This window comes from Balaenoptera borealis, assembly GCF_965194805.1.
Source record: "Balaenoptera borealis genome assembly, chromosome: 11".
NCBI classification, from domain to species: Eukaryota; Metazoa; Chordata; class Mammalia; order Artiodactyla; family Balaenopteridae; genus Balaenoptera; species Balaenoptera borealis.
In genome coordinates this window covers 93,141,160-93,165,645 of record NC_138868.1, presented here as the reverse complement: position 1 = coordinate 93,165,645, position 24,486 = coordinate 93,141,160, and the positions used below count along the sequence as shown (strand labels likewise).

Below are 24,486 nucleotides of genomic sequence, written 5' to 3'. Positions count from 1 at the left end.
CACTATAGTTAAATATCCCCAACTGGATTGTAACAGCATTGAGTGTATAAACCATGTTTTATCTTCTCTATTCCTTACAACACTTAACTCATTTCTGAGCACATAGCCATTACTAAGTATATACTTGCTCTCTTAATGTAGTATCAAAAGTTGTAGGCTTGGAGTCACATACCTGGCCTCATATTACAGCTCAAGACCTTATGAACTAATTGTGTAACATTTGTAAGTTACTTAGCCTCTCTAAGCTTGTTTCCTCATATGTTAAATATCTGCTTCATAAGGTTTTCATGAGTTAAATGACATATGGGTTAATCAGATAATGTATGTAAAGCATTTAGCACAATGCTTCGTACAGAGTAGGTGCTCATTAAAAGGTATTTGTTATTATAATAACTTGTTTAACCTTTCAAGCTAGAAAGTGCTTCAGTAACCTTTATATCCCTAACTCCTTTCATCTAAGCAGTTACCAAATTCTGCTCAGTTTACTTCAACTATCTTGTCAATTTAGCCTTTCGTTTATGTTATGTTATTTTTTTGGTTGCACCACATGGCTTGCAGGATCTTGGTTCTCTGACCAGGGATTGAACCGAGACCCATGGCAGTGAGAGCCCGAGTCCTAACCACTGGACATCTAGCCTCCCTAGTCTCTCCTTTAAATCCTCATTGTAACCCACAATAAGAAATACATTTTTTATTGTGACTTAGTATATGCTTTGTTTATTTGCTCATAGCTGAAACAATGTTACGAAATAATATTCATTGTTTTTATATGTGATGCACTCTGATTTTTTTTTGTTCTGTTCTATATTAAAAAAAAAAAAAAGCTGGTCACAGCCATTAAAACATTTCACAACAGTTTGAAACACAAGACACACGATTTTTGGAGTCTGCAAAATTTGGACCACTCCTGAACTAGATTATGTTCAAGTGTAAATTTTCAGTGAAACAGAAAACAGAGATTATTTTAGAAAACAGAAAATAGAGCTTATTTTAGAAAACAGAGCTTAATCTGATTGCGCTTTCTCTTTTTTCTTCATTAGTTGTATATAGTTAGATTTACCTATTCTCTGTCAAAGGTGGGAGTGTTCCATTGTGCATATTCCAGAGCTGGTATAGAATGAGATTACTCAGTAATTGGGGCAGAGCTTCCCACCTTGGCAGAAATTTCTCAACCACTTCATAATGTATGGTGTTTTTCTTAGGGCAGAAATTGACGTACATGGACTTTATAAAGTCATTAGTGTAATTCTCAAAGAGGGAGGGACCTGAAAAAAACCCTTTTATTATGGAAAATTTTTTAACATTTTAATAAGTGGAAACAGTGATATAATGAATCTCCATTACCTAAATTTAACTTCAGTAATTTAACAACATTATGTCAATTCCAAGAGGAATTTTTAGCAAAGAACTTTTAAGGCACACACAATTCCCTTCCTTAATACAGACAGATGATCTGTTTTTCAGAAGAGAGATATCAGCCTTAGTGTACCTTGTGTTAGTAATCACAACCTGTTCATTTTGATACCTGCAAGGAGAGTAAATATATGACACGAAGGAGCAGTGATGGAATGGAGCCAGCCAGAACATTAGACCCTGACCATCTTACTTGGAATCTTTCAACAGCCATGTTTGCCATTCTCCCTACCACCACTCAGTACCACCTACCTTGCTGACGTTAGACTGTCCTTTTAAAAATGACTTGGTGGGGGAATAGAAGCTCATTACATTTATCTTCTGTTTAAAACCTTCCCTACCTATAGAGTAAAATCCCAAACCATAGATTTTCATTCATAATCTGGCTCCAGTCTACCTTTCTAGCTTTCTCTCCCACTGTCTCTTCATATTCAGCTTCTTTTTCTTAGAATACCCAATCCATTTTAAGATTTGTACTTACTTTTCAAGATCCAATTTAGATTTCATCTTGTGGATGAGACCTTTTTAACTACCCAGAAAAAAATAGTAGTTCCTTGGTTTGTTTCTGTTTGTGTGTGTGTGTGTTTTGCCACTTAACTGAGTTGTATTTATTAAAGTTTGCTTCCCTCCCCACCCTCAATAAGACAGTGATCTTCTCCAAAGCAGAGGTTATAGCTTATTCTTCTCTGTATCCTAACACTTCTTTGGTGCTCACAGCAATGAAACCTACTATGTGTTGAGTGGATGTTCATACTTCTAGCATTTTAGAATCTAATTCCAACACAGGTTCTCTCCAGATAAGAGTTCATTGAAGTTTAGTTTTTCAGTTTGTTTTGTACATTAAAAAGTTTTTTTTCCTCCCCTTGTTGGGGACTTTCATTAAAATTTCTAAAGAGAACCTAAGTTCTATAGGCTTTTCCTTAGGGGGAAGTATGCTTTGGTAAACTAAAATAAGAGTATCTATCTTCAACAATCCTCTAGTAAAGGTAAGTAAAATCTACTTTCAGTATTCTTAGTTTTTTGCTGTTGTTGAACATTGTGGTTTTATGGAACTATGAAGCAAAATGGAGTGGAATAGATTTGTGCCTTATTTGTGCTTATAATAGCCTTGACCAATTTTTGATGTATTTCAGCTCATGGAATGCTGTGTAAATGCCCTGGTGACATCCTTTAAAGAGACTATCTTAGCAGAGTGCCAAGGCATGATCAAGCGAAATGAAACTGAAAGTAGGTAAAACATCACATAAAAGTTCTCATACTCTTTTAAGAGGATATCTTTGAAGCACATCACTTTTAATAAATTGCTGTTAGATCATTCTTTTATACATAGGTATTTTTGTTATGGCAAACTGCGTAAAGAAAATAATAAAAATATTTAGCATATTTAGAAACACTGTAAAGAAAATCTTCTTTATAAACTTATGTTTTAAGCATTTCTCCCCCTTAGGTATCAGTATGTTTGTGTGTGCTCACATGCGAATTTCAATTTGTTCTCAAAAGTAGGATGCTGCTTTTAAAGGCTAATTTAAATGGTAAACATATGGTAAAGGATAGAACTAGGTATTTTGACTTTTGTGTGGAACCTTGTGGCAAATATTTTTTAAAAGTAATAAAACACTCTATGTTGGTAGTCTTCATCCCTCTCCCCCCAAATATCTTGTAATTTAAGATTTCTGAAGTTTATTTTTTATTACTTAAATGTTATTTTTTTATTACTTAAATATGATTAAGTTCTGTTTTGGGAGGTAGCAAGTACATTAATACCAAAAAGAATACAGTAAAAATTACCCATATCCTTACTACTCAGAGACAACCACTTTTAACATTTTGATGTATTACTCTCTAGATTTCATTGCATAAAATTGCAAGGTCCTATTTAATCTCTAGTTGTCTTTCAAGTATGTATTTCAGCTCACTTAAGTCTATACACTCTTCAGAAGCATTTTGGAGTAAAAGCAAGTTTCTCATTTGGCATAAACGAAATATTTGAATTTCTGTATGCCAAACTAAGTAGAGTTATGTCTGATCCAAGGTGGACTCCCTTCAAAAGGATTTATCTAGTGGTAACCATTCTGTGAGGTAAGATTATTGTGAAGGTCAATTAAATGGGATAATAGGAGAAAGTGCTTTTTGTAAACTGAAAAATTCTTTATGAATACAGTTTTATATTACCTTGTTACTCTGGACAATCTGAGGACATTATTTTACCCCTTAGTGATGTGACTGTGTATTGTGTATTTAATATTGCATCTACTTTACGAAATGTAACTACTTTTCTGTGTAAACTTTTGTATTTCTTAGAATAAATATATTCTATTGCATTGAAGGTCAAATGACTCACCTTTTAAGAGGAGTTGGGTTTTGCAGTGTGTGATCACTTTAATTAGAGTTTCTTTTAAAAATAATATTTGTCAGACTGAGATTGTAGATCAGGAAGTTATAGTACTTACTATAACAACTCCTAAACTAATTGCACCCACAGAATACTAGTAAAGCTATCAACTTCCAGCTAATATTTCCCCACACTCTTATTATCATAGGCATTCTAGATCCATGATACAAATCAAAGAGAAAGTCTGTTCTGATGGATGAAATGATTACATGGGTGTGTTCTGTCATTTCAGAATTACATTTGATGTTTTCATTAATGGACAAAGTTCCTAATGGGATAGAGCCAATGTTGAAAGACTTGGAGGAACATATCATCAGTGCAGGCCTGGCAGATATGGTAGCAGCTGCTGAAACTATTACTACCGTAAGTTCTCCTCCATGACAATGATAGATATATATCAAAGTTATTTTGTAAATGCAGGATAGGGTATTTAAAATTGGGTATTTTAAATTGATGGCAAAACAGTAATGTTGGAACACCTTTCTTAATAAAAAAATATTTCAGAAAAGTTCCCAAATTTTAAAGCTATAGTGTGTTATAAAAATTATGTTTATATTTTCTCATTTTTTGTATTTTTTTTTTAAACTCAACTTAATATAAAACACTTTATTTTTAGGACTCTGAGAAATATGTTGAACAGTTACTTACACTGTTTAATAGATTTAGTAGACTTGTCAAAGAAGCTTTTCAAGATGATCCACGATTTCTTACTGCAAGAGACAAGGTATATATTCCTGTATGTTAACACTGTTGTCATAATTTAATTTTAATAAGAAACTTGCATCATTATGCTATTAAATTACAAACTAAAAAACCTAGCAACTCTGATTTTTCATCAGTGGAGGGCAACCATATTATATTTGGTTTCTTCTATGCTTTTGTAAGCATTGGGTATGCTTGTGAACCAGAATTTAGCTAGAAAGTTGCTCTCTTAATTTTTCAAGAATGTTTTCCTGTTTTTGAATATTATTGATTATTGAATTCTTATTCATCCTTCCTTTAAGACTCAGCTCAAAGTATACTTCTCCTGGAATTTCCTTGATACTCTGCCTCCCCCCACATCCTATCCCAAGCAGAGTTGATTTCTCTGTCCTGTTTCCTTTCATAGGGCTCTTGTGAGAGTTATATCACATTTATCCTTGCTTTCCATACCTTCTTTCCCATCATTATAGTCTAGGATAATGATAATGAAACAGTATTATCCTTAGAGTCGTTATCTTTTTATTTTTTATTTTAATTTTTAAAAAATAAATTTATTTATTTATTTTATTATTTATTTATTTATTTAATTTTGGCTGCATTGGGTCTTCATTGCTGCTCGTGGGCTTTCTCTAGTTGCGGTGAGTGGGGGCTACTCTTCGTTGTGGTGCGCCGGCTTCTCCTTGAGGTGGCTTCTCTTGTTGCGGAGCATGGGCTCTAGGCGTGTGGGCTTCAGTAGTTGTGGCGTGAGGGCTCAGTAGTTGTGGCTCACGGGCTGTAGAGCACAGGCTCAGTAGTTGTGGTGCACGGGCTTAGTTGCTCCACGGCATGTGGGATCTTCCCAGAGCAGGGCTCAAACCCGTGTCCCCTGCATTGGCAGGCGGATTCTTAACCACTGCACCACCAGGGAAGCCCCGTATCTTTTTTAATATCATAAACCTATCACTAGAATTACCATTAGTTTTTCCCCCTCTTCAACTACCTTTCCTTACTTCCCAAGTGAAATTATTTTCTAGACTCTAAAAACACAATGAACTTTCTCCAGTAGCATTTTTTTAAAATTACTGTCTGTCTACCTTTAGATAAATAAATGGATAGAAAGAAAGGTAGGTAGGTAAGGTACATAGGTAGATAAAGTAGGAAAAGGGTTAAGGGAGTATGGAGGTAATGAGGTCATTTGAAATATTAAAGTGAGTGGCCTGCAAAGGCTTTATATGAGGTGACATTCAAATCAAGATTGAAGTTGATAAGGAATAAGTCATGTGGCTCTCTGAGGGAATAATACTCTAGCCTGAGGGGAGAGCAAATGCAAAGGCTCTAAGGCAGGATTATACCTGTCATGTTCCAGAACCAGAGAAGAAAGAGATCATTGTGGCCAGAGTGGATTGAGTGAGGTGGAGAATAGTAGGAAATCAGAGATAAGTAGTCCGAGATAACAGGAGGCCGGATCATGTTAAGACTGAGCCATGGTAAGGAGTTTCATTTCTACTCTGAGTAGGATAGAAAGTCATAGAAAGATCTTGAATCAAATGACAGGATCTGACTTACATTTTATCAGGATCACCTGCCTGCTGCAAAAAGAATAGACTGAAGGGGGCAAGAGAGGAAGCAAGGAAATGGGTTAAGAATCTATTTAAGTAATTCAGTTAAGTAATTATGGAAGCTCTGCTCAGAACGATAGTAGGTGGAGGTAGTCAAAAGTGGTTGGATTTTGATTATATTGTAAAAATAGGCTATACAGGACTTGCTAATGGAATCAGATGTGGAATGTGATAGAAAGATCAGTCAAGGATGACACTCAGATTTTTGTTCTGATCAATTAGAAGTATATGCTTGCTGAGATGAGGGAAGATGAAGACTTTGGGAGAAGCAGGTTTTGGGGAGATGGTTGAAGAGAGATTAGGAACTCAGTTCTGAACAAGTTAACTTTGAAATGCTTATTAAACATCCATGTGGCAACATCAAATCTGGAGCTTAAGGGAGGGGACGGGCCTGCAAAAATAAATCTGGGAGCTTCAGCATATAGATGGTTTTTAAAGCACTGACAGTGGCTATGATCTCCAAAGTAAGAGTGAAGATAGCAAAGAGAAGAGATCCAAGGACTGGTCTGGGGCATTTAAGTTAGTTATCAGAACGATGAGGAACCAGCCATCTTTCCTGAGGAGAGAGGAGAATGAGTGGAATGACCAGGAGAGTGCTGTGCTAGAAAACAAGTGGAAAAAGCACTTTGCAGGAGGAGGGCATGATCTGCTGTTTTAAAATGCTGCTGATAGGTCAGATAAGATGGGGATTAACCATTGTCTTCAGCAACATGGAGGTTGTGAGTGACTGACAAGAATGATTTGTTGGAGTAGTAGTGTGAAAGCCTGTTTAGAACAGTTTCAAATAAGAATGGTAGTAGAGAAATTAGCGACAGTGAGTTAGATAATTCTTCTAGGAGTTTAGCTTAAAGAGAGAGAAATATGGGGCAGTAGCTGAAGGTGGACAAAGCCAAAAGAGAATTTTTAAGATTTAAAGAATAATATGTATGCATATTGAGGCTGTAGAAATAATGGAGGGGGGGGGAAATTGATGATACAGGAGAAAAAAGGAGGGAATTCTGATTACTTCGGTTTTCTCAGTGAAATAGGAAACCACATCATCAGCTGAGAGTATGCATGGGAGAGGAAATATTGGAGGTTTGAAAAGAAAGGAGGTGGTATGAAAATGTTTTCTAGGAGAATGTGTGGACAAGAGAAAATGTTATGGTTGTCAGGCAGCGTTAAGACCTCACTTGAGAATAATGATAATCATAACATGAGAAAGAGCATGTTGAAATCATTGACTTGAAAAATTCTGTCAGGCCAGATACATCATTAAAAATAAAAACTAATTTGTATTTTATGTGTTTTTAGAATTATAATTAACTATTTTAAGTATTAAAAATAATGTTCGTATCTTATTTTATATTATTTTCAGGCATATAAAGCAGTTGTTAATGATGCTACCATATTTAAACTTGAATTACCTTTGAAGCAGAAAGGGTAAGTTTTTTAAATCATATGTTTAAAATGCTTACATTAAAATTCTTAAATTTTTTGGAGTGTATTATATGTTATTGGATATGCAAAGTGCCCTGTTTCCCTAATCCTATCAGGTTTGTTTTTCATTTTTTTAACTTTTATGATTTTTGCTGCCTTTGATTATTAAAAATTCTGTCTTGATTTTAAATTTTATATTATCTCCTCTTATGAGCAAAGAATGTTGACCTTATTTTTTTCAGTAAAAAAACGTTATGTTCTTAATCTTTTTGAATCTCTACTTGTTTTTCCCTCCTTGTTATTCACCAAAGTTATTTTATAACCTACAAAAGCATTAAATATGACTCTATTCACCGTAATGATTTTAAGGGAAATCAATTTCAATGTAAATTTTTATGTGTTTATTTTTTTAGTTGATCTCTCATTGGTGAGATCTCAAGTAAGATGGATTTATTTGTGCTACTACTATTACAGAAAATCTGAAATTGAAAAGTTAATGAAATATTAATCTGAGTTAGTTATAGTATCTTCAGAGTTGTACTAAGTAGTGCTAAAGGTTAATTGGAAAAATCTTCTTTCTTAATTTTAAATAAATTTTATACACAATGCTAAAATATTCGAAAATAGCATTTCTCAAGAAGGAAAAGTAATTGTTCAGGGCTTTGTTGTTGTTTTTTTTTAATCATTTTCATTTTGTATTTTTTTGAACCATGTAAGTTATTTGAGTGCCGTCACAGTGGAAGACACTTGGGTCATACAGTTTTATTGGCATTGTTTAGAAGGGCATTTATTGTGTTCTCTTTATAAATATGAAACATATAACACTACATCTTGGAGATCTCTTCATATGAATACATAAAGGTCTTACTTATTCTCCTCTACTCCCAGCATTTTTTAATGAAAATTTTCAAACTGAAGAGTAAAGTCACTCTGTTGCTTTATTTATATGTATATGTATCTTTATATGTATATGTATATTTATATGTATCTCCCTATACATCCATCAGTCAACTTTTAAATGCATTTCAAAAGAAGTTGCAAGAATCAGTAAACTTTGCTCCCTAAACACTTTAGCATGCAGTCGTTAATTGAATTTTGTGTTTGTTTTGAGATAAAATTTACCTACAGTCATATCCATAAATCTTAGGTGTATAATTTTGTGAGATTTGACAAATGCCTACATCCTTATTAAGATACACAATATCTTCATCATCCTTGAGAATTTAATTACCTCATGTCTATTTCCAATCAGTCCCACCTCCTTCCAGAAGGCAACTATTGTTCTGATTATTTCAACATAGGTTAGTTTTGCCTGATCTAGGACTGCATATAAATGGAATTCATACAATATGTACTTTTTGTGTACAGCTTTTTTCAACTCAGCATAGTGTTTTTAAGATTTATCCATGTTTTTTGTATCACAGTGGTTTGCTTTCCAAAGTGGTTGTACTGTTTTACACTCCCACCAGCAAAGTATGAGAATACCACTTAATCCTTGTTCTTGCCAGTGTTTAGTGTTGTCATTTTAATTTTAGTCATTCTGGATGTATGTAGTATTATCTCAGTATAGTTTTGATTCCCATTTCCCTCATGTCTATTGATATTGAACACTTTTTTGGTATTTTTGGTACTCTTATATTTTTCTTTAAACAGTTTTCAGATTTTTTGCCTGTTTTTTTTCTATTGGGTTGTTCCTTTTTATTAGTGAGCTGTGAGTTTTTATATATTCTGTATGTAGGTCCTTTGTAAGATATATGCTTTTCTTTTGTGGATTTTGCTTTCTATGTTTTGTCTAGGAAACCTTTGTCTACCTCTGACACTAGGACAAGAAGATAACCTTCTGTTTTCTTCTAGAAGCTTTATAATTTTTAGCTTTCATATTTACATTTAAGAGCCACCTTAAATTGATATTTGCATATAGTGTAAGTTAGGGATTAAATTTCATTTTTTTCTTTTCTGTATGGATAGCAAGTGGTTTCATCACCATTTGTTGGAAATACTTCCCATTCCCCACTGGGCTGCTTTGGTGTCTTTTGTGAAAAATCAAGTGACTTAAAAATATGTATGTTTTTCTGGACTTTCTATTCTATTCCATTGAATTAAATGGGTATCCTTTGGCCGTTACTAACAGCCATGATTAATATAGTTCTGCAGTAAGTCTTTAAGTCAGCTGGTATAACTTTGTTCTTTTTTTCCCTTGAGTGCTTTTGATATTCTGGTATTTTACTAGTATATAAAAATATGGTTGATTTTTGTATATTGATCTTTACCCCCTGTTACCTTGTTAAAGTTATTAGTTCTAGTAGTTCTTTTTTAGATTTCTTAAGATTTTCTATGTAAAAAATCATGTAATCTTTGAATAAGGCAGCTTTATTTCTTCCTTTCTCATCTTTATACCAGTTATTTCTTCTTCTGGATTGATGCACTGGCTAGGATCAGAAGTACAGTGTTGAACAGAAGTGAGGGTGGGCATCCTTGCCTTTTTTGGCAAGCTTAGGGGAAAAGCCTTAATATTTTGTCATTAAGTACAAAGTTAGGTGAGGGTTTTTCATAGATGCCTTTAATTGGGTTGTTTTTTATTCCTAATTTGCTGAAAGTTTGATAATGAATGGGTGTTGACTTATTAAATGCTTTTTCTGTGTTGAAATGACCAGAAGGTTTTTCTTCCTTATTCTTTTGATGTGGTGAAATACATTGATTTGGGGGAGGGGAGTGGGGAGATAGAAGAGAGATTTATTTAAAGGAATTGGCTTATGTAATTGTGGGGGCTGGCAAATCCAAAGTTTGTAGGGCAGGCTAGCAGGCTGGAAATTCTTGGGCAAGAATTGATTATACATCTTTGGGCAGAATTTCTTCTCAGAAAGAAACCTGAGGGAAACCTCAGTTCTGCTTTTTAATTTTTATTTTATATTGGAGTATAGTTGATTTACAACGTTGTGTTAGTTTCAGGTGTACAGCAAAGTGATTAAGTTATACATATACATATATCCATTCTTTTTCAGACTTTTTTCCCAATTTAGGTTATTACAGAATATTGACTAGAGTTCCCTGTGCTGTAGAGTTGGTCTTTGTTGATGATTTTTTTTATATATGGTAGTGTGTATATGTTAATCCCAAACACCTGATTTATCCCCCCCCACACACACGTTTCCCCGTTCATAACCATAAGTTTGTTTTTGAAGTCTGTGAATCTCTTTGTTTTGTAAATGTTTGTTTAATTTTTTTTAGATTTCACATATGTGATATCATATAATATTTGTCTGACTTACTTCACTTAATATAATTTCTAGGTCCATCCATGTTGCTGCAAAGGGCATTATTTCATTCTTTTTTATGGTTGAGTAATATCCCATTGTATATATGTACCACATATTCTTTATCCATTCCCCTTTTGATGGACATTTAGGTTTCTTCCATGTCCTGGCTATTGTAAATAGTGCTGCAATTAACATTGGGGTGCATGTATCTTTTCAAATTATAGTTTTCTCTGGACATATGCCCAGGAGTGGAATTGCTGGGTCATGTGGTAGCTCTATTTTTACTTTTTTAAGGAACCTCCATACTGTTCTCCATAGTGGTTGTATCAATTTACATTCCCACCAACAGTGCAAGAGGGTTCCCTTTTCTCCACACCCTCTCCAGTATTTATTGTTTGTAGACTTTTTGATGATGGCCATTCTGACTGGTATATTGTATTTTTGTATTTGTATTTTGTATTTTTGTATTGTAGACTTTTGGATGATGACCATTCTAACTGGTGACATTGTATTTTTGATTTGCATTTCTCTAATAATTAGTGATGTTGAGCATTTTTTCATGTGTTTTTGGCCATCTGTATGTCTTTTTTGGAGAAATGTCTAGTTAGATCTTCTGCCCATTCTTTGATTGGGTTGTTTGGTTTTTTTTTGATATTGAGCTTCCTGAGCTGTTTGTATATTTTAGAGATTAATCCCTTGTCAAGTCACTTCATTTGCAAATATTTTCTCCCATTCTGTGGATTGTCTTTTCATTTTGTTTATGGTTTCCTTTGCTATGCAAAAGTTTTTAAGTTTAATTAGGTCCCATTTGTTTATTTTTGTTTTTATTTTCATTACTCTACAAGGTAGATCCAAAAAAGATACTGCTGCAATTTATGTCAAACAGTGTTCTGCCTATGTTTTCCTCTAAGAGTTTTATAGTGTCCAGTCTTACATTTAGGTCTTTAATCCATTTGGAGTTTATTTTTGTGTATGGTGTTAGAGAGTGTTCTAATTTCATTTTTTTACATGTAGCTGTCCAGTTTTCCCAGCACCATTTATTGAAGAGACTGTCTTTCCTCCATGGTATATTCTTGCCTCCTTTGTCATGGATTAATTGACCATAGGTGCATGGGTTTATTTCTGGGCTTTCTATCCTGCTCAATGGATCTATATTTCTGTTTTTGTGCCAGTACCAGACTGTTTTGATGACTGTAGCTTTGTAATATAGTCTGAAGTCAGGGAGCCTGATTCCTTCAGCTCCATTTTTCTTCTTCAGGATACATAGGTTTTTTTAAGAAAACATTTAACCAAGGTTGAATTCTTGGGATAAATTCTACTTGGTCGTGCTGTATTATTCTTTTTATATATTCCTGGATTTAATTTGCCAGTGTTTTGTTAAATATTTTTTGTCTATATTTGTGGATTTACCACTTTCTTTCTGGCCTTTGTGCCTTGTACAGTTTTCATTTTTTCGATATCTTTGTCCTTTTCTGGTTTCAGGATTATGCTGGCCTCAAAAAGTATGGAGAGTTATTCCCTCCTTTAGTATGTTTTAAAAGAATTAGTTTAATTGACATTACTTCTTCCTTAAATGTTTGGTAGAATTCATTAGTAAAACCGTTTGGGTCGGGAGTTTTCTCTATGGGCAGATACTGATCACAAGTTCGATTCCTTTAATAGACACAGGCATTTCAAATTTATAAATTTAATCTAGTTGTAGTTTTGGTTAAGTGGTGCTTTACAAGGAATCTTTTCTTCTCAGTTGTCAAAATAACGTACATATAGTTGTAAGTTTATTATCCTTTTCTCTTTGGAAATACATTAAAACTTTTTTTTCTGGAACCATTTGAGAGTAAGTTGCTCATTATTCCAAGTACACTAGTGTATATTTTCTACAAATATAATCACAGTACAACTATCAAAGTCAGAAAATTGTCTTTGATGCATGATAACCATCTACTCCGCAGATCCCTTTAAATTTATTGACCATGTTGTATTTTTTATAGCAGAAGGATCCATTGCAGAATCATGTGTTGCATTTAGTTCTTTTTTTTTTTTTTTTTTTTTTTGCATTTAGTTCTTATATTCCTTTTTCTTTGGTGTGGAACTATCTCTCCTTTGACTCTCATTACCTTGACATTTTGAAGATTACAGTCCAATTATTTTGTAGGATGTCCCTTAGTGTGAGTTAATCTGATGTTTTTTATGATTAGATTCAGGTTTGCATCTTTGGCAGAAGTGAAAGTTTATTTTTCTCATTGAATCTTTTTTTTGGCTGCGCCACATGGCTTGCTGGATCCTAGTTCTCCAACCAGGGATTGAACCTGGGCCCCCAGCAGTGAAAGTGTGGAGTCATAACCCCTGGACCACCAGGGACTTCCCTCATTGCATCTTATCTGAGGGAGGGTACATGATTTTGATTTATCCCAGTACTGATTTTGTTTAGGTTGATCACCTGATTAAGTTGGTGTATGCCAGACTTCTCCACTCAATTCTTTTTCTTTTTGTAATTAAGTATTTTTTGACAGGTACTTTAAAACTATGTAAAGATCCCATCATTGCTCATTAAATTTTCAATTCGTACATTGATTTATCATCTCAGTATGAACTCATAGTTTACTATTTTTATTCAATGGGTTATAATTTACTTTTTTTTTTGGTGGGGGGTTGTGGGTTGCTGTGCTGCATGGATTACAGGATCTCAGTTCCCCGACCAGGGATTGAACCCGGGCCACAGCAGTGAAAGCACCAAATCCTAACCACTAGACCACCAGGGAACTCCCATAATTTACTTTTATTCTTTGTTTTGATTTTTAGATTATCCTAGATTTCACTAGTGGGAGCTGGTTTCTGGGTCCTTTTTACAGTAAATTCTTCTTTCTTTTTGGGATGTGAGGATTTACAGATTCATTTTGTACTTTCCCTTGCCTAGCCTCAGGGTCAGCCATTTTTTCACAAAGCTCTAGTTGCTTTTAGTGGACGTTGGTATTTAGTGGACAAAATCTGGTGCTAGGTGTATTCATTGCTATTGTGGTGTCACTGGTCCTAGAGCCTCTCAGTGGACAAACTAAAGGTACACATATGCATTTACAACTACAATACCTTGCCTTGTTTCTTTGTGAATGCATTCCTCACCCTGCTGAGGCTCTGACTCCCCAGACTGGGCCACCCCCTACATGAATGCCTTCCTCATCCAACTGGAGCCTTAATGCCTCCCATTGTGCCTTCTCCTTGCATGGGCACCCTCCTTACCTATTTGGTCTCTTCTCTCATACTCCATACCTGGCCACTCCTTCATGTCAGCACACCCCTTACCTGTTTGGTCTTTGATGCCTGGATGCTAGGCCTTTCTAGTGGCTTTGACACCCCATGCAAAGCTGCAACCCTGCAAGGATGGCTCTTTTACTCTGCTTGGGCTTTCATGTCCTTGGTTAAGTTTATTTCTAGGTATGTTTTTCTTTTGGATGTTATTATAAATGAAATTGTTTATATAATTTCCTTTTGGATTGTTCATTGCTGGCGTATGAAAACACAACTGATTCTTGTGTGTTGATCTTGTACCCTGCAACTTTGCTAATAAATTCAGTCATTGGCTCTAGTAGCTTTTCTGTGGATTCTTTAATACTTTGTGTATAGAAGGTCATGACATCTGTGAATAGAGACACTTTTACTTCCTTCTTTGCAATTTGGATGTTTTTATTTTTCTTGCCTAATTGCTCTAACTAGAACTTCTAGCTCTAGATAGAACTTCTAGCACAGTGATGAACAGCAGTGGTGAATGTTGACATCCTTGTCTTGTTCCTAATTAGTATGTTAGCTGTAGTTTTTTTCATAGCTTTGTTATTCTTAATAGCAGCATGGTGTTACGTCTGGTACATATAGCATAATTTATTTAATTGATCCTTTATTTCTACACTAAGTATTTTCTGATACTTTGCTATTACTAATAATAGTGCTCCAGTGAATAATATTGTACATTTGCCATTTTATATCTGTTTCTACAGTCTAAATTCCCAGAAGTGGGGATTACTTTCTCTTTATTTTTTTTATTCTAAGGTGACCAGGTCCTGTCTTTAGCTCCAGATTAAGTAGAAAATTTCTGTGGAATAAAATGAGTATTACTAGATGATTCAGGCAGTAGAACATGAGTGTTGTGGCTATTGGAGGTGGTAGAGGTAATGTTCTAGAAGAATAAAGCTGCTGGTATCATCCAGGTTATTTGGGAGACTCACTCCTGAGGAGGAATATAGTAGTTCATGGTGAGCCAGTGCTTCCACTGAGAACAATCAGGAAAATCAGGTAAATTTAGGAAATAGTCATTTTAATATTATCAAAGAGCTACAGAAGCAACTAGAACAAAATATTTGAAAGTTATAGAAATGAGAGAGAACCTTTCAGAAGTTAGCTGATGCTTTGTAGCTGTGTTTCCCTGAAAAGAAGTAACTGAGAATCTAGGTTTCGCTCAGGCTGAGCAGTACTGCTGGGGGACAGTAGAGCTTTTGGTGGTCACACAGGACTGGAATGACAAAACTCACTAGGCTCTCAATTGAAAGCCCAGGAGGGACATTCCTTAGATTCAGTGGGTAACCAGAGGTAGACTGATTCTTAACAAAACTACAACCCATCCTTAAACCAAAATAGTTTGATTGGATTAAAGTGATCAGCCTCTGCCATAGCAGAACAAAGGGTGAACACACATTCTTAATGGAAGATAAACATTGTCTGGTGCCTCTGTGATTCTTCTTTTTTTTTTTTTAATTGAAGTACAGTTAATTTACCATGTTGTGTTAATTTCAGGTGTACAGCAAAGTGATTAAGTTATACATGTATTTTTCTTCAGATTCTTTTTTCTTGTAGATTATTACAAAATACTGAGTATAGTTCCCTGTGCTATACAGGAGATCCTTGTTGGTTATCTGTCTTATATATAATAGTGTGTATATGTTAATCCCAAACTCCTAATTTATCCCTCTCCCCCTTCATGATTCTTTTATATGCAGTGCATAGTATTCAGTACAACATTACTAGTCCTGTGATGGCAGAGAAATTTATGGTCAACTAAGAGAAAAATAATTTCAGAAGCAGACTCTCAGGTGATCCCACTATTGGAGTTAGCAGATAAGGACTTTAAAATAATTAAGATTAATAGCTTAACCACAGTGATATACCACTCACGCCCACTAAGATGGCTAAAATTAAAAAGACATTAACAAGTGTTGGTGAAGATGCGGAGAGAGATTGGGATCATTATACTTGGTACACAGCTACTGTGGTAACAATTTTGTAGTTCCTCAAGAAGTTTAACGTAAAGTTAACATGTGACCCATCAGCTCCACTCCTGGGTATATACCCAAAGAAATGAAAACATATATCTACTCAAAAACTTGTACATAAATGTTCATAGCAGCATTATTCTTAATAGCCAAAAAATGGAAACAACCCAAATATCCATTATCTGATGAATGGGTAAGCAAAATGTGGTATATCTATGCAATGGAATTTTATTTAGTCATAAAAGGAAAGAAATTCTGATACATGCTACAACATGAGTGAAACCTTGAGACGTGAAATAAGTCAGACACAAAAGGACAAATTTTTTATGATTCCACTTATATGAGGTATCTAGGATAGGCAAATTTATTGATACAGAAAAGTAGGATAGACGTTACCAGGAACTGGGGATAGGAGGGAATGGAAGGTTATTGTTTAATGAGTATAGGGTTTCTGTTTGGGATAATGAAAAAGTTCTGGACATAGATAGTGATGATATTTGCAGAACATTGTGAATGTACTTAAGGCCACTGAATTGTACACTTAAAATGGCTAATATGCTAAATCTTTTGACCATGATAAAAGGATAATATTTTTTGAAGGAATGAATGGATATGTGCTATGATCCGGATGAATCATAAAAACATTATGCTGAGTAAACGATACCAGTCACAAAAGGTCACATATTGTATGCTTCCATTTATATGAGATGTCCAGAATAAGGAAATCCATAGAGACAGAAAGTAGATTAGTTATAACCAGGGGCTGGGAGGGAGGGATAGCTGGAAAATGAGATTTGACTACTAATGAGTATGGGGTTTGTTTTTGGGGTAATGAAAATGTTTAAAATTTTATTTTGGTGATAGTTGTACAACCTTGTGAATATACTTTAAAGAAACATTGAATTGCACACTTCAAATGGATAAATTGTATGGTATGTGAATTATATCTCAGTAAGAATCTTAAATAGATCATGAATAATAATGAGTAAATAATACATATTAATAGACAAATAGGTAGAAATTGTTACCTGAGAAAAGGTAATATATCTATAGCGATATGTAATTGGAATCATAGAGAAAGGAAAAGGAGGTATGAGCTATTGACCAGAATTTTTTCAGATTGCCAAAAGATGCCAACTTTTGTATTCAAGCAATTCTTTGAATCTCAAGCATGATAACTACAAATTAAATCATTCCTAGGTACATCATAGTAAAACAGCTAAAAACTGGAAAAAAACAAAGCAAAACACAAAAAGCCAGAGATCGGGGGAATGACACAATACCAAAGAAACAATAAAAGACTGAAAACTGTCTTCTCAACCTGTTGAATTGGAGGAAGGGAGATAGACCACTGCAGTTATTACAGCAGTTCACACAGAAGCTAGGCATTGGCAATGTGAATAGATTGGAGGAGATGGATAGATTCTTATGAAGTAAGTTAGTGGTCTTTATACTTGCCCAATCTACCTCAAGATATACAGAAAGAATTCCCAAGAGAATGCCAGTGTAGGTACTTTAAAGGAAATCACTTTCTAAATCCTCAGCTTCCACATCTACTTTTTTCTGAAATTGAGCCCTCTGGTGGAAGTATTGCAGTTTCTCCTTTCACTTCTCCTTTCCAGAATTACTCTTCCCTATTTTGTAAAGAAAGGCATATCTCTCTTCATTCTTACTATGGTATGTGCCTTGAATTGTAAAATGCCTCCAAGTTGTGTAAGAAGGGAATATTTTGAAATAATTGGTATTGTTGTACAGAAAATGAATTTCTAATGACAAGATATTATATCCTTTTGCAAAATGGTTTCTAATTATTTGCTTTCAACACAATTGATAGCTAATTTGATCCATTATTAAAAAATAACTTTTTTGTTAGATCAGTATGTGTTTTTTAGCAAATAACTCAGGAGGTGCTTAGTGAATTGAGTAACATTATAAGAAAAGCTTCTTCTAGTCCTGTCTGTTAACTTAATGGGAATAAGATTTTTTTAGGGAAAAGACATAAATTTATAAATACAAAAAGTAGAAGTAAAATTGATGATATCCTGCATTCATAATTGGGAGGGGAAAAAAAGTTTCATCCACCTCATAGACAAAATTTTGCATATGCATATGTTTTATATACACACACAATATAATTATGTTGTTTTGTTAAGTCATGTACTTATAATAATTTGGACAACTCATTTCTGATAACAGTTGAATTTTATCTATACATATGAAGTTTTAAAATGTTGAATTTAAATTTATTTACATACATAGTTTAGAAAAGTAGGATAAAGAATAAATGAAAGACTTTCAAACATAAAATACAATACACTCGTTTTAAAGTTTTGTTAGGAAAGTGAAATAGAGATGTAAGTTCATTGTTTAAGGAAAGTTTGTTTACAGTTTTTTTTAATGGAGGATGATATATATCATGTCACTGTGAAATTTAGGTTACATTGGATATGTCTCAAAGAGTGAAGTAACAGTTTTAACATATATTGATTGATGTTCTGAATCAGATCGTCAAAAACAGGGGAGAATGAATGCTACTTGTGTAGCATCTTGCAAATAAATCGAACACTGAGCGCTTTAAAAAAAAAGTTTTAAATGTTAACTTATAAATATGCAAGGATATACAGTTTTTCAAAACTATTTTAGAAGCATCTTAATAAAATCTTTTAAAGATCATTGGCAAAGCTGCCACTAGAGTGAGGCAAGGTGGCACGTAGGTTACAAAATACAAGGAGGTCTCACTCTCAGTGTTCTCCAAGTGCACTTATGGGAACCTAAGAGTGAGTGCCTCCTTAAACTATGCACCCTAGATGTAGACTTGCTTACCCTAGTCCCATTGGATCTATACAACATAAGAAATCTGTGAAAAATTGGCTTTAGAAAAAATACTTGCAGATTCAGTCATTTTCATCAACTGCTTTTAATTTGTTTTTTAGGGTGGGATTAAAAACTCAGCCTGAATCAAAATGCCCTGAGCTGCTTGCCAATTACTGTGACATGTTGCTAAGAAAAACGCCATTAAGCAAAAAACTAACCTCTGAAGAGATTGAAGCAAAGCTTAAAGAAGTGGTACATAAATTTTTTTTAACTTGAAATTTTTATATTATCTTTGAATTTGTGTTTTGCTTATAAGGCTTTCTGTGATAGCCTCAGTTTTTTTTTTTTTTAACGTATATGTCTAAGCAGCTAATATTATGAAATTTTACCAGTGCAAGATCTCTCTAGAGCAGTTATTTTTCTTACTGAAAATTTTTATTCTGTAGCTGCCAGAAGGGAAATAGTATTTAATTCTTCCCCTTTCTTGATTATTTTTAAAAGTCAATTAAATTCTAGCTCGTATTAAAGGACAAAAAAAGGGAAAATGGAGCTAGCTGGTGGTATTTGGAATGATATTAGAGAGACCAGGAGTTTTTCACTTTTTTCTTTTTGTGAGAGCCCAAAATAGATAGCCAGGGATAAATGAGTGTAGATAAAAAGTTAGTTGCTTTCATATTTATTTGTCTCTGCTTGTTATTATATGATATAAGCCAAAGACATCACATCAAAGAGGAAAAAATTAGTAAGTAAAGATACAGAGAAAGTATAGACAAAGAGGGTTAGAGGGGGGAATTCCATGGCAGTCCAGTGGTTAAGACTGCTTTCACTGCTGGGCCCAGGTTCAATCCCTGGTCGGGGAACTAAGATCCCATAAGCTGCATGGTGCAGCCAGCGAAGCGGAGGGTGGGGTGGGGGGTGGTTAGAGAGAAGATTAGTGTCAGAATAAAGTGAAGAAGAAATGTAGAAGAAAAAAATGGGGAGGAACCACTGATTTTCATGTAAAGTTTTATCACATTTTATATAAAATCTCAAAAATTAATGTTTTTAAGAACTAAAAGGTTATTTGGTTACAGTCTCAAATTTGCTAACTTCTAAAGTATTAAAGTATTGTAGTATTTCAGGACTGGTTATTTTTCAGAGATGGGCAATTTAGTAAGCCTCTGTATTTGCTTATATAAATTTCTGAATTTTGACAATTGGGGATGTAGAAAGGTCTAAATGAGAGGGATGGCTAAGAGTGTATGTAAATTGAAAGTAACTTTTTTTTCTGTACAGCTCTTGGTACTTAAATATGTTCAAAACAAAGACGTTTTTATGAGATATCACAAAGCTCATTTGACACGACGTCTTATATTAGACATCTCTGCTGATAGTGAAATTGAAGAGAATATGGTAGAGTGGCTAAGAGTAAGTAAAATTTTAAAAAATATTTGGTTTTCTTAAAATAGCACATGGTTCATATGTGTGCTTAAGTAATGCATTTTGGTGATATTGTTAATATTGAAGAAATATGGAACATTTTAGAAGAATATAGCATCAATTATATAAAATAAAGTATATTTTCTTAATGAAGACTTCTGGTGAAGCACCTTTGCTCTTGCTTTGCTTCTGTTGTTTCACTCTTTTGTATCTCCACTCTCATTTGAACTGACCTTAACTAACGGACAAATCGTTTCATTTTTAAGATGTTTTTAGTACTAAATATTTAGCCATAGAGATGTTGGTAAATAAATACATCGATTAAGGAAAAAGAACCCATAGGTAAAAGGTGATGGCTTATTTAGTTTAATCAATGCTAATTATGGCTAAATTCCCATGTGAAAATATTTTAAGTCTGTTCCTTTCAGTCCATTTTAATGGAATTTGAGTTATATTAGTATAACAAATGAATATGTCTTTCATTTATACATATGGTATTATATATAATATTACATTAATATATGATAAAACATCTATTATAATGTGTATAATTATATGTTTGTTTTTTTTAAAATAAGGTTTAATTTATTTATTTATGGCTGTGTTGGGTCCTCGTTTCTGCGCGAGGGCCCTCTCCAGTTGCGGCAAGTGGGGGCCACTCTTCATCACGGTGCGCGGGCCTCTCACTATTGCGGCCCCCCCCGCCACGGAGCACAGGCTCCAGACGCGCAGGCTCAGTAATTGTGGCTCACGGGCCCAGTTGCTCCACGGCATGTGGGATCCTCCCAGACCAGGGCTCGAACCCGTGTCCCCTGCACTGGCAGGCAGACCCCCAACCACTGCGCCACCAGGGAAGCCCTATATGTATTTTATATATATTTTTTTCATTTATATGTGTATTTCAAATTAAAGATTTGCAGATAGTGCTGTTTTGCCTGGTAGTGTGGGATAGTAAAAATTACTGTGCAGGTGATCTTAATATTAACAGTCACTGGGGAAAATTACTGTTTTGTGACTTTGAAATTTTTGTCAAAATATTAAAAACCTCTTATTATCTGTTACAAGTATATAGGAGAAAGAAAAAATTAGTAAAATTAATATGTATTTAGTACACTGTAATTTAAAACATAAACTTTCAGATTTAAAGTGTTGTATTTCTTTGAAAAAACTGCTATTGCAATTCACATGTCTGATATTGTATCTACAATATATAAAGAACTCTTACAACTCAACAGTAAAGACAACTCAGTTAAAAATGGGCAAAGAATTAGAATAGACATTTCTTCACAAAAGATATATAAATGTCCAATAAGTGTATGCAAAGATGCTCAACATCATTAGTTATTAGGGAAATGCAAATTAAAACCACTGGGATAGCTGAAAATTCAGACAATAACAGATGTTGGTGAGGAAGAGGAGAAATTGGAACCCTCATGCATTGCTGGTAGGAATATAAAATGGTGCAGCCACTTTGGAAAACTGACGGTTCCTCGAAAAGTTAAACATAGAGTTGACCCGGCAATTCTACTCCTAGGTAATTCCACTCAAGAGAAGTGAAAACATATGAGCACACAAAAAATTGTACATGAATGTTCACAGCAGCATTATTCATAATAGCTGAATAGTGAAAATAACCCAGAAGGTCAGTCAGCTGATAAATAGATAAAATATCGTTTATTCATATAATGGAATATTTTTGGTAATAAAAATAAATGAAGTGCTGATAATATGCAACAATATAGATGTACTTTGAAAATATTATGCTAATAAGCAAAGAAGCCAGTTAGACCACATACTGTATGATTCCCTAATACAAAGTGTCCACAGTAGCCAAATCTGTAGAGACAAAAAATAAATTAATGGTTTTCAGGAATGGAGGAGTGGGGGAACATGGGGAGTGACTGCTAGTAAGTATGGAGTTTCTTTTGGGGATGATGAAAATGTTCTAAAGTTAGATAGTGGTGATGGTTGCATAACTCTGTAAATATACTGAAACCTGATTAATTGTACACTTTAAAAGGGCAAATTTTGAGGTACGTGATTTATATCTCAGTAACGCTGTTACTAAAATGAAGAGTAGTTTGACTAGTACTTGCCTTCTTGTCATGTAACTTACAAGTTACTTAGTGAGCACCTTTTGTATACTTTGAAGAGTTATACTCTAAGTTTGGATCAGCTTCCAAACTTTTGTCTTTTGGTCTTTCAAAGTCGTGGAAGTTTTTGCTGGCATCACTTCCTCTTCTTAATTTTTTTGTCACTACCACTTTCCTCATTTATGTTGATAATTTGCCCTCATTAAGTTCCTTGTACCTGCATATTTAGACTCTTCAGCATTGGCGTTATCAACAAACATTACAACCACAGTTAGCTCTTTCTTCAGAAACTCCATTTGTGTTCTATTTTATTTTCATTTCCAACATTATTCCCTTCCTTCCTTCCTGCCTGCCTGCCTGCCTGTCTGCCTGCCTCCCTCCCTCCCTCCCTTCCTTTTCTTTCCTTTCCTTTTCTTCTTCTTTTTTTTTTTGGTGTACTTTTATCATCTTTCTTGACCAATTACCTCTTTCAGTTATCCGTTTTTGTAAAATGTCATGTGGATTTATCAGTGGAAGACATGGATGCAACAAAGCTACATGCTTTGCTGTCTGTGGGTGAATTGAATAAACAGATGACTAACAGATTTTGAAAGAAATATTGTGATTGGTCACTGATATGATGTGCTCTGTTATTTGTTAGTGATTTGTAGATTGAGGAGCTAGAAGTCAAATTTGTGCTTTATGCATAACTCACGTTTAATATATAATGGTAATTGAAAGTTGAATAGTGTTGTTGGGGTACTGGTGTTCTTTAACTATACTGTGGTAACTGAAATTCATGGATATTGGAATCATGCACAGAAAACCAGGATTGCCTGTATATTCTGTTTAGGTTCTAAGAATCAAATTTAATAGGTATTAGATATAAACATTCTATAAATATAAGAGAGAAGAAGAATTTTGTATTAAAGCATCTAAAACTTAGTTTTCCATTAAAATTTTTCCTAATACTATATCAGATTATATATTATTTATTACTTCTTCTGTCTTTGGTTTTCATAGGAAGTTGGTATGCCAGCAGATTATGTAAACAAGCTTGCTAGAATGTTTCAGGACATTAAAGTATCTGAAGATTTGAACCAAGCTTTTAAGGAAATGCACAAAAATAATAAATTGGCTTTACCAGGTATTACTTTATAATTACATACATTTTTTTAAACATTTTACAAAAGAATATCTTTGTTTTCTAGTAAATTAAAAATAAAACTAAGCAGTAATAGAGACAAAGATGTTTCAAAGTCCACATTCCTTGAAAATATCCTACAAAACAGAATTTAGATTTACTAATTCTTATTTTGAAACAGAAAGACACTTTTAACAAAATCTTTAGAGTCTTATTTTTCACCAAAGCTTATCCTCTGTGTATGTATTTTGAATTTTACCCATTGTCAAGATTATTTGCTTTATATTTTCTGATATACTTTCCTATAGCTGATTCAGTTAATATAAAAATTCTGAATGCTGGTGCCTGGTCAAGAAGCTCTGAAAAAGTCTTTGTCTCACTTCCTACTGAACTGGAGGATTTGATACCCGAAGTAGAAGAATTCTACAAAAAAAACCATAGTGGTAGAAAATTACATTGGCATCATCTCATGTCAAATGGAATTGTAAGTAGATGGTGTGTTAGTTCAGATATTGGTTTGGCTGAAAGTAGCAGGACTCCAAATAAGATTTGTTTAAACAAGATAAATCTTTCCTTCTCTCACAAGTGAAAGTTTGAGCAGGTATAGTAGATCTGTTCCATGAAGTTGTTAGGGACATAGACTTCTGGTTACAGCACCATCCTTAAGGTATCCCTTGCCTGCAGAATCCAATATGATCCTCTCACTATGTCTGTCTTCCAGCCCAACAGGAAGGGAAAGATGTGAGGGTATAGCTTCCTTGAACAGCAACTTCTAGAAGTTTCCCCCATTAATTCCACTCAAATCTCATTGGCCAGAACTTAGTCACATGGCCACATTTTTGCTCAGGAAAGCTGGGAGGTGAGCCTTTATTCTGGACAGTCATTAAAGTCTGCTAAAATTTTTATTACCATGTAAGAAAGGAAGAATGGATATTGAAAGACAACTCGCAGTCTTTTGTATATAATCTCATATAAGAGATATTATAGTAGATAGATGGTAA

At 34.2% G+C, this 24,486-nt stretch overlaps 1 protein-coding gene across 3 annotated transcripts in view; it reads left to right on the top strand.

The window, feature by feature from the left end:
* CUL5 (cullin 5) overlaps positions 1-24,486 on the top strand; it is a 116,498-nt gene that overhangs the window by 73,179 nt on the left and 18,833 nt on the right. For all 3 annotated transcript variants that reach the window (XM_082343493.1, XM_082343492.1, XM_082343491.1), the window contains 8 exons: positions 2,547-2,640; positions 4,038-4,168; positions 4,422-4,529; positions 7,463-7,527; positions 18,970-19,102; positions 20,126-20,257; positions 23,365-23,488; positions 23,794-23,969. In XM_082343493.1, the coding sequence (XP_082199619.1) occupies positions 2,547-2,640; positions 4,038-4,168; positions 4,422-4,529; positions 7,463-7,527; positions 18,970-19,102; positions 20,126-20,257; positions 23,365-23,488; positions 23,794-23,969 (963 nt within the window). The remainder of the gene's footprint in view (positions 1-2,546; positions 2,641-4,037; positions 4,169-4,421; positions 4,530-7,462; positions 7,528-18,969; positions 19,103-20,125; positions 20,258-23,364; positions 23,489-23,793; positions 23,970-24,486) is intronic.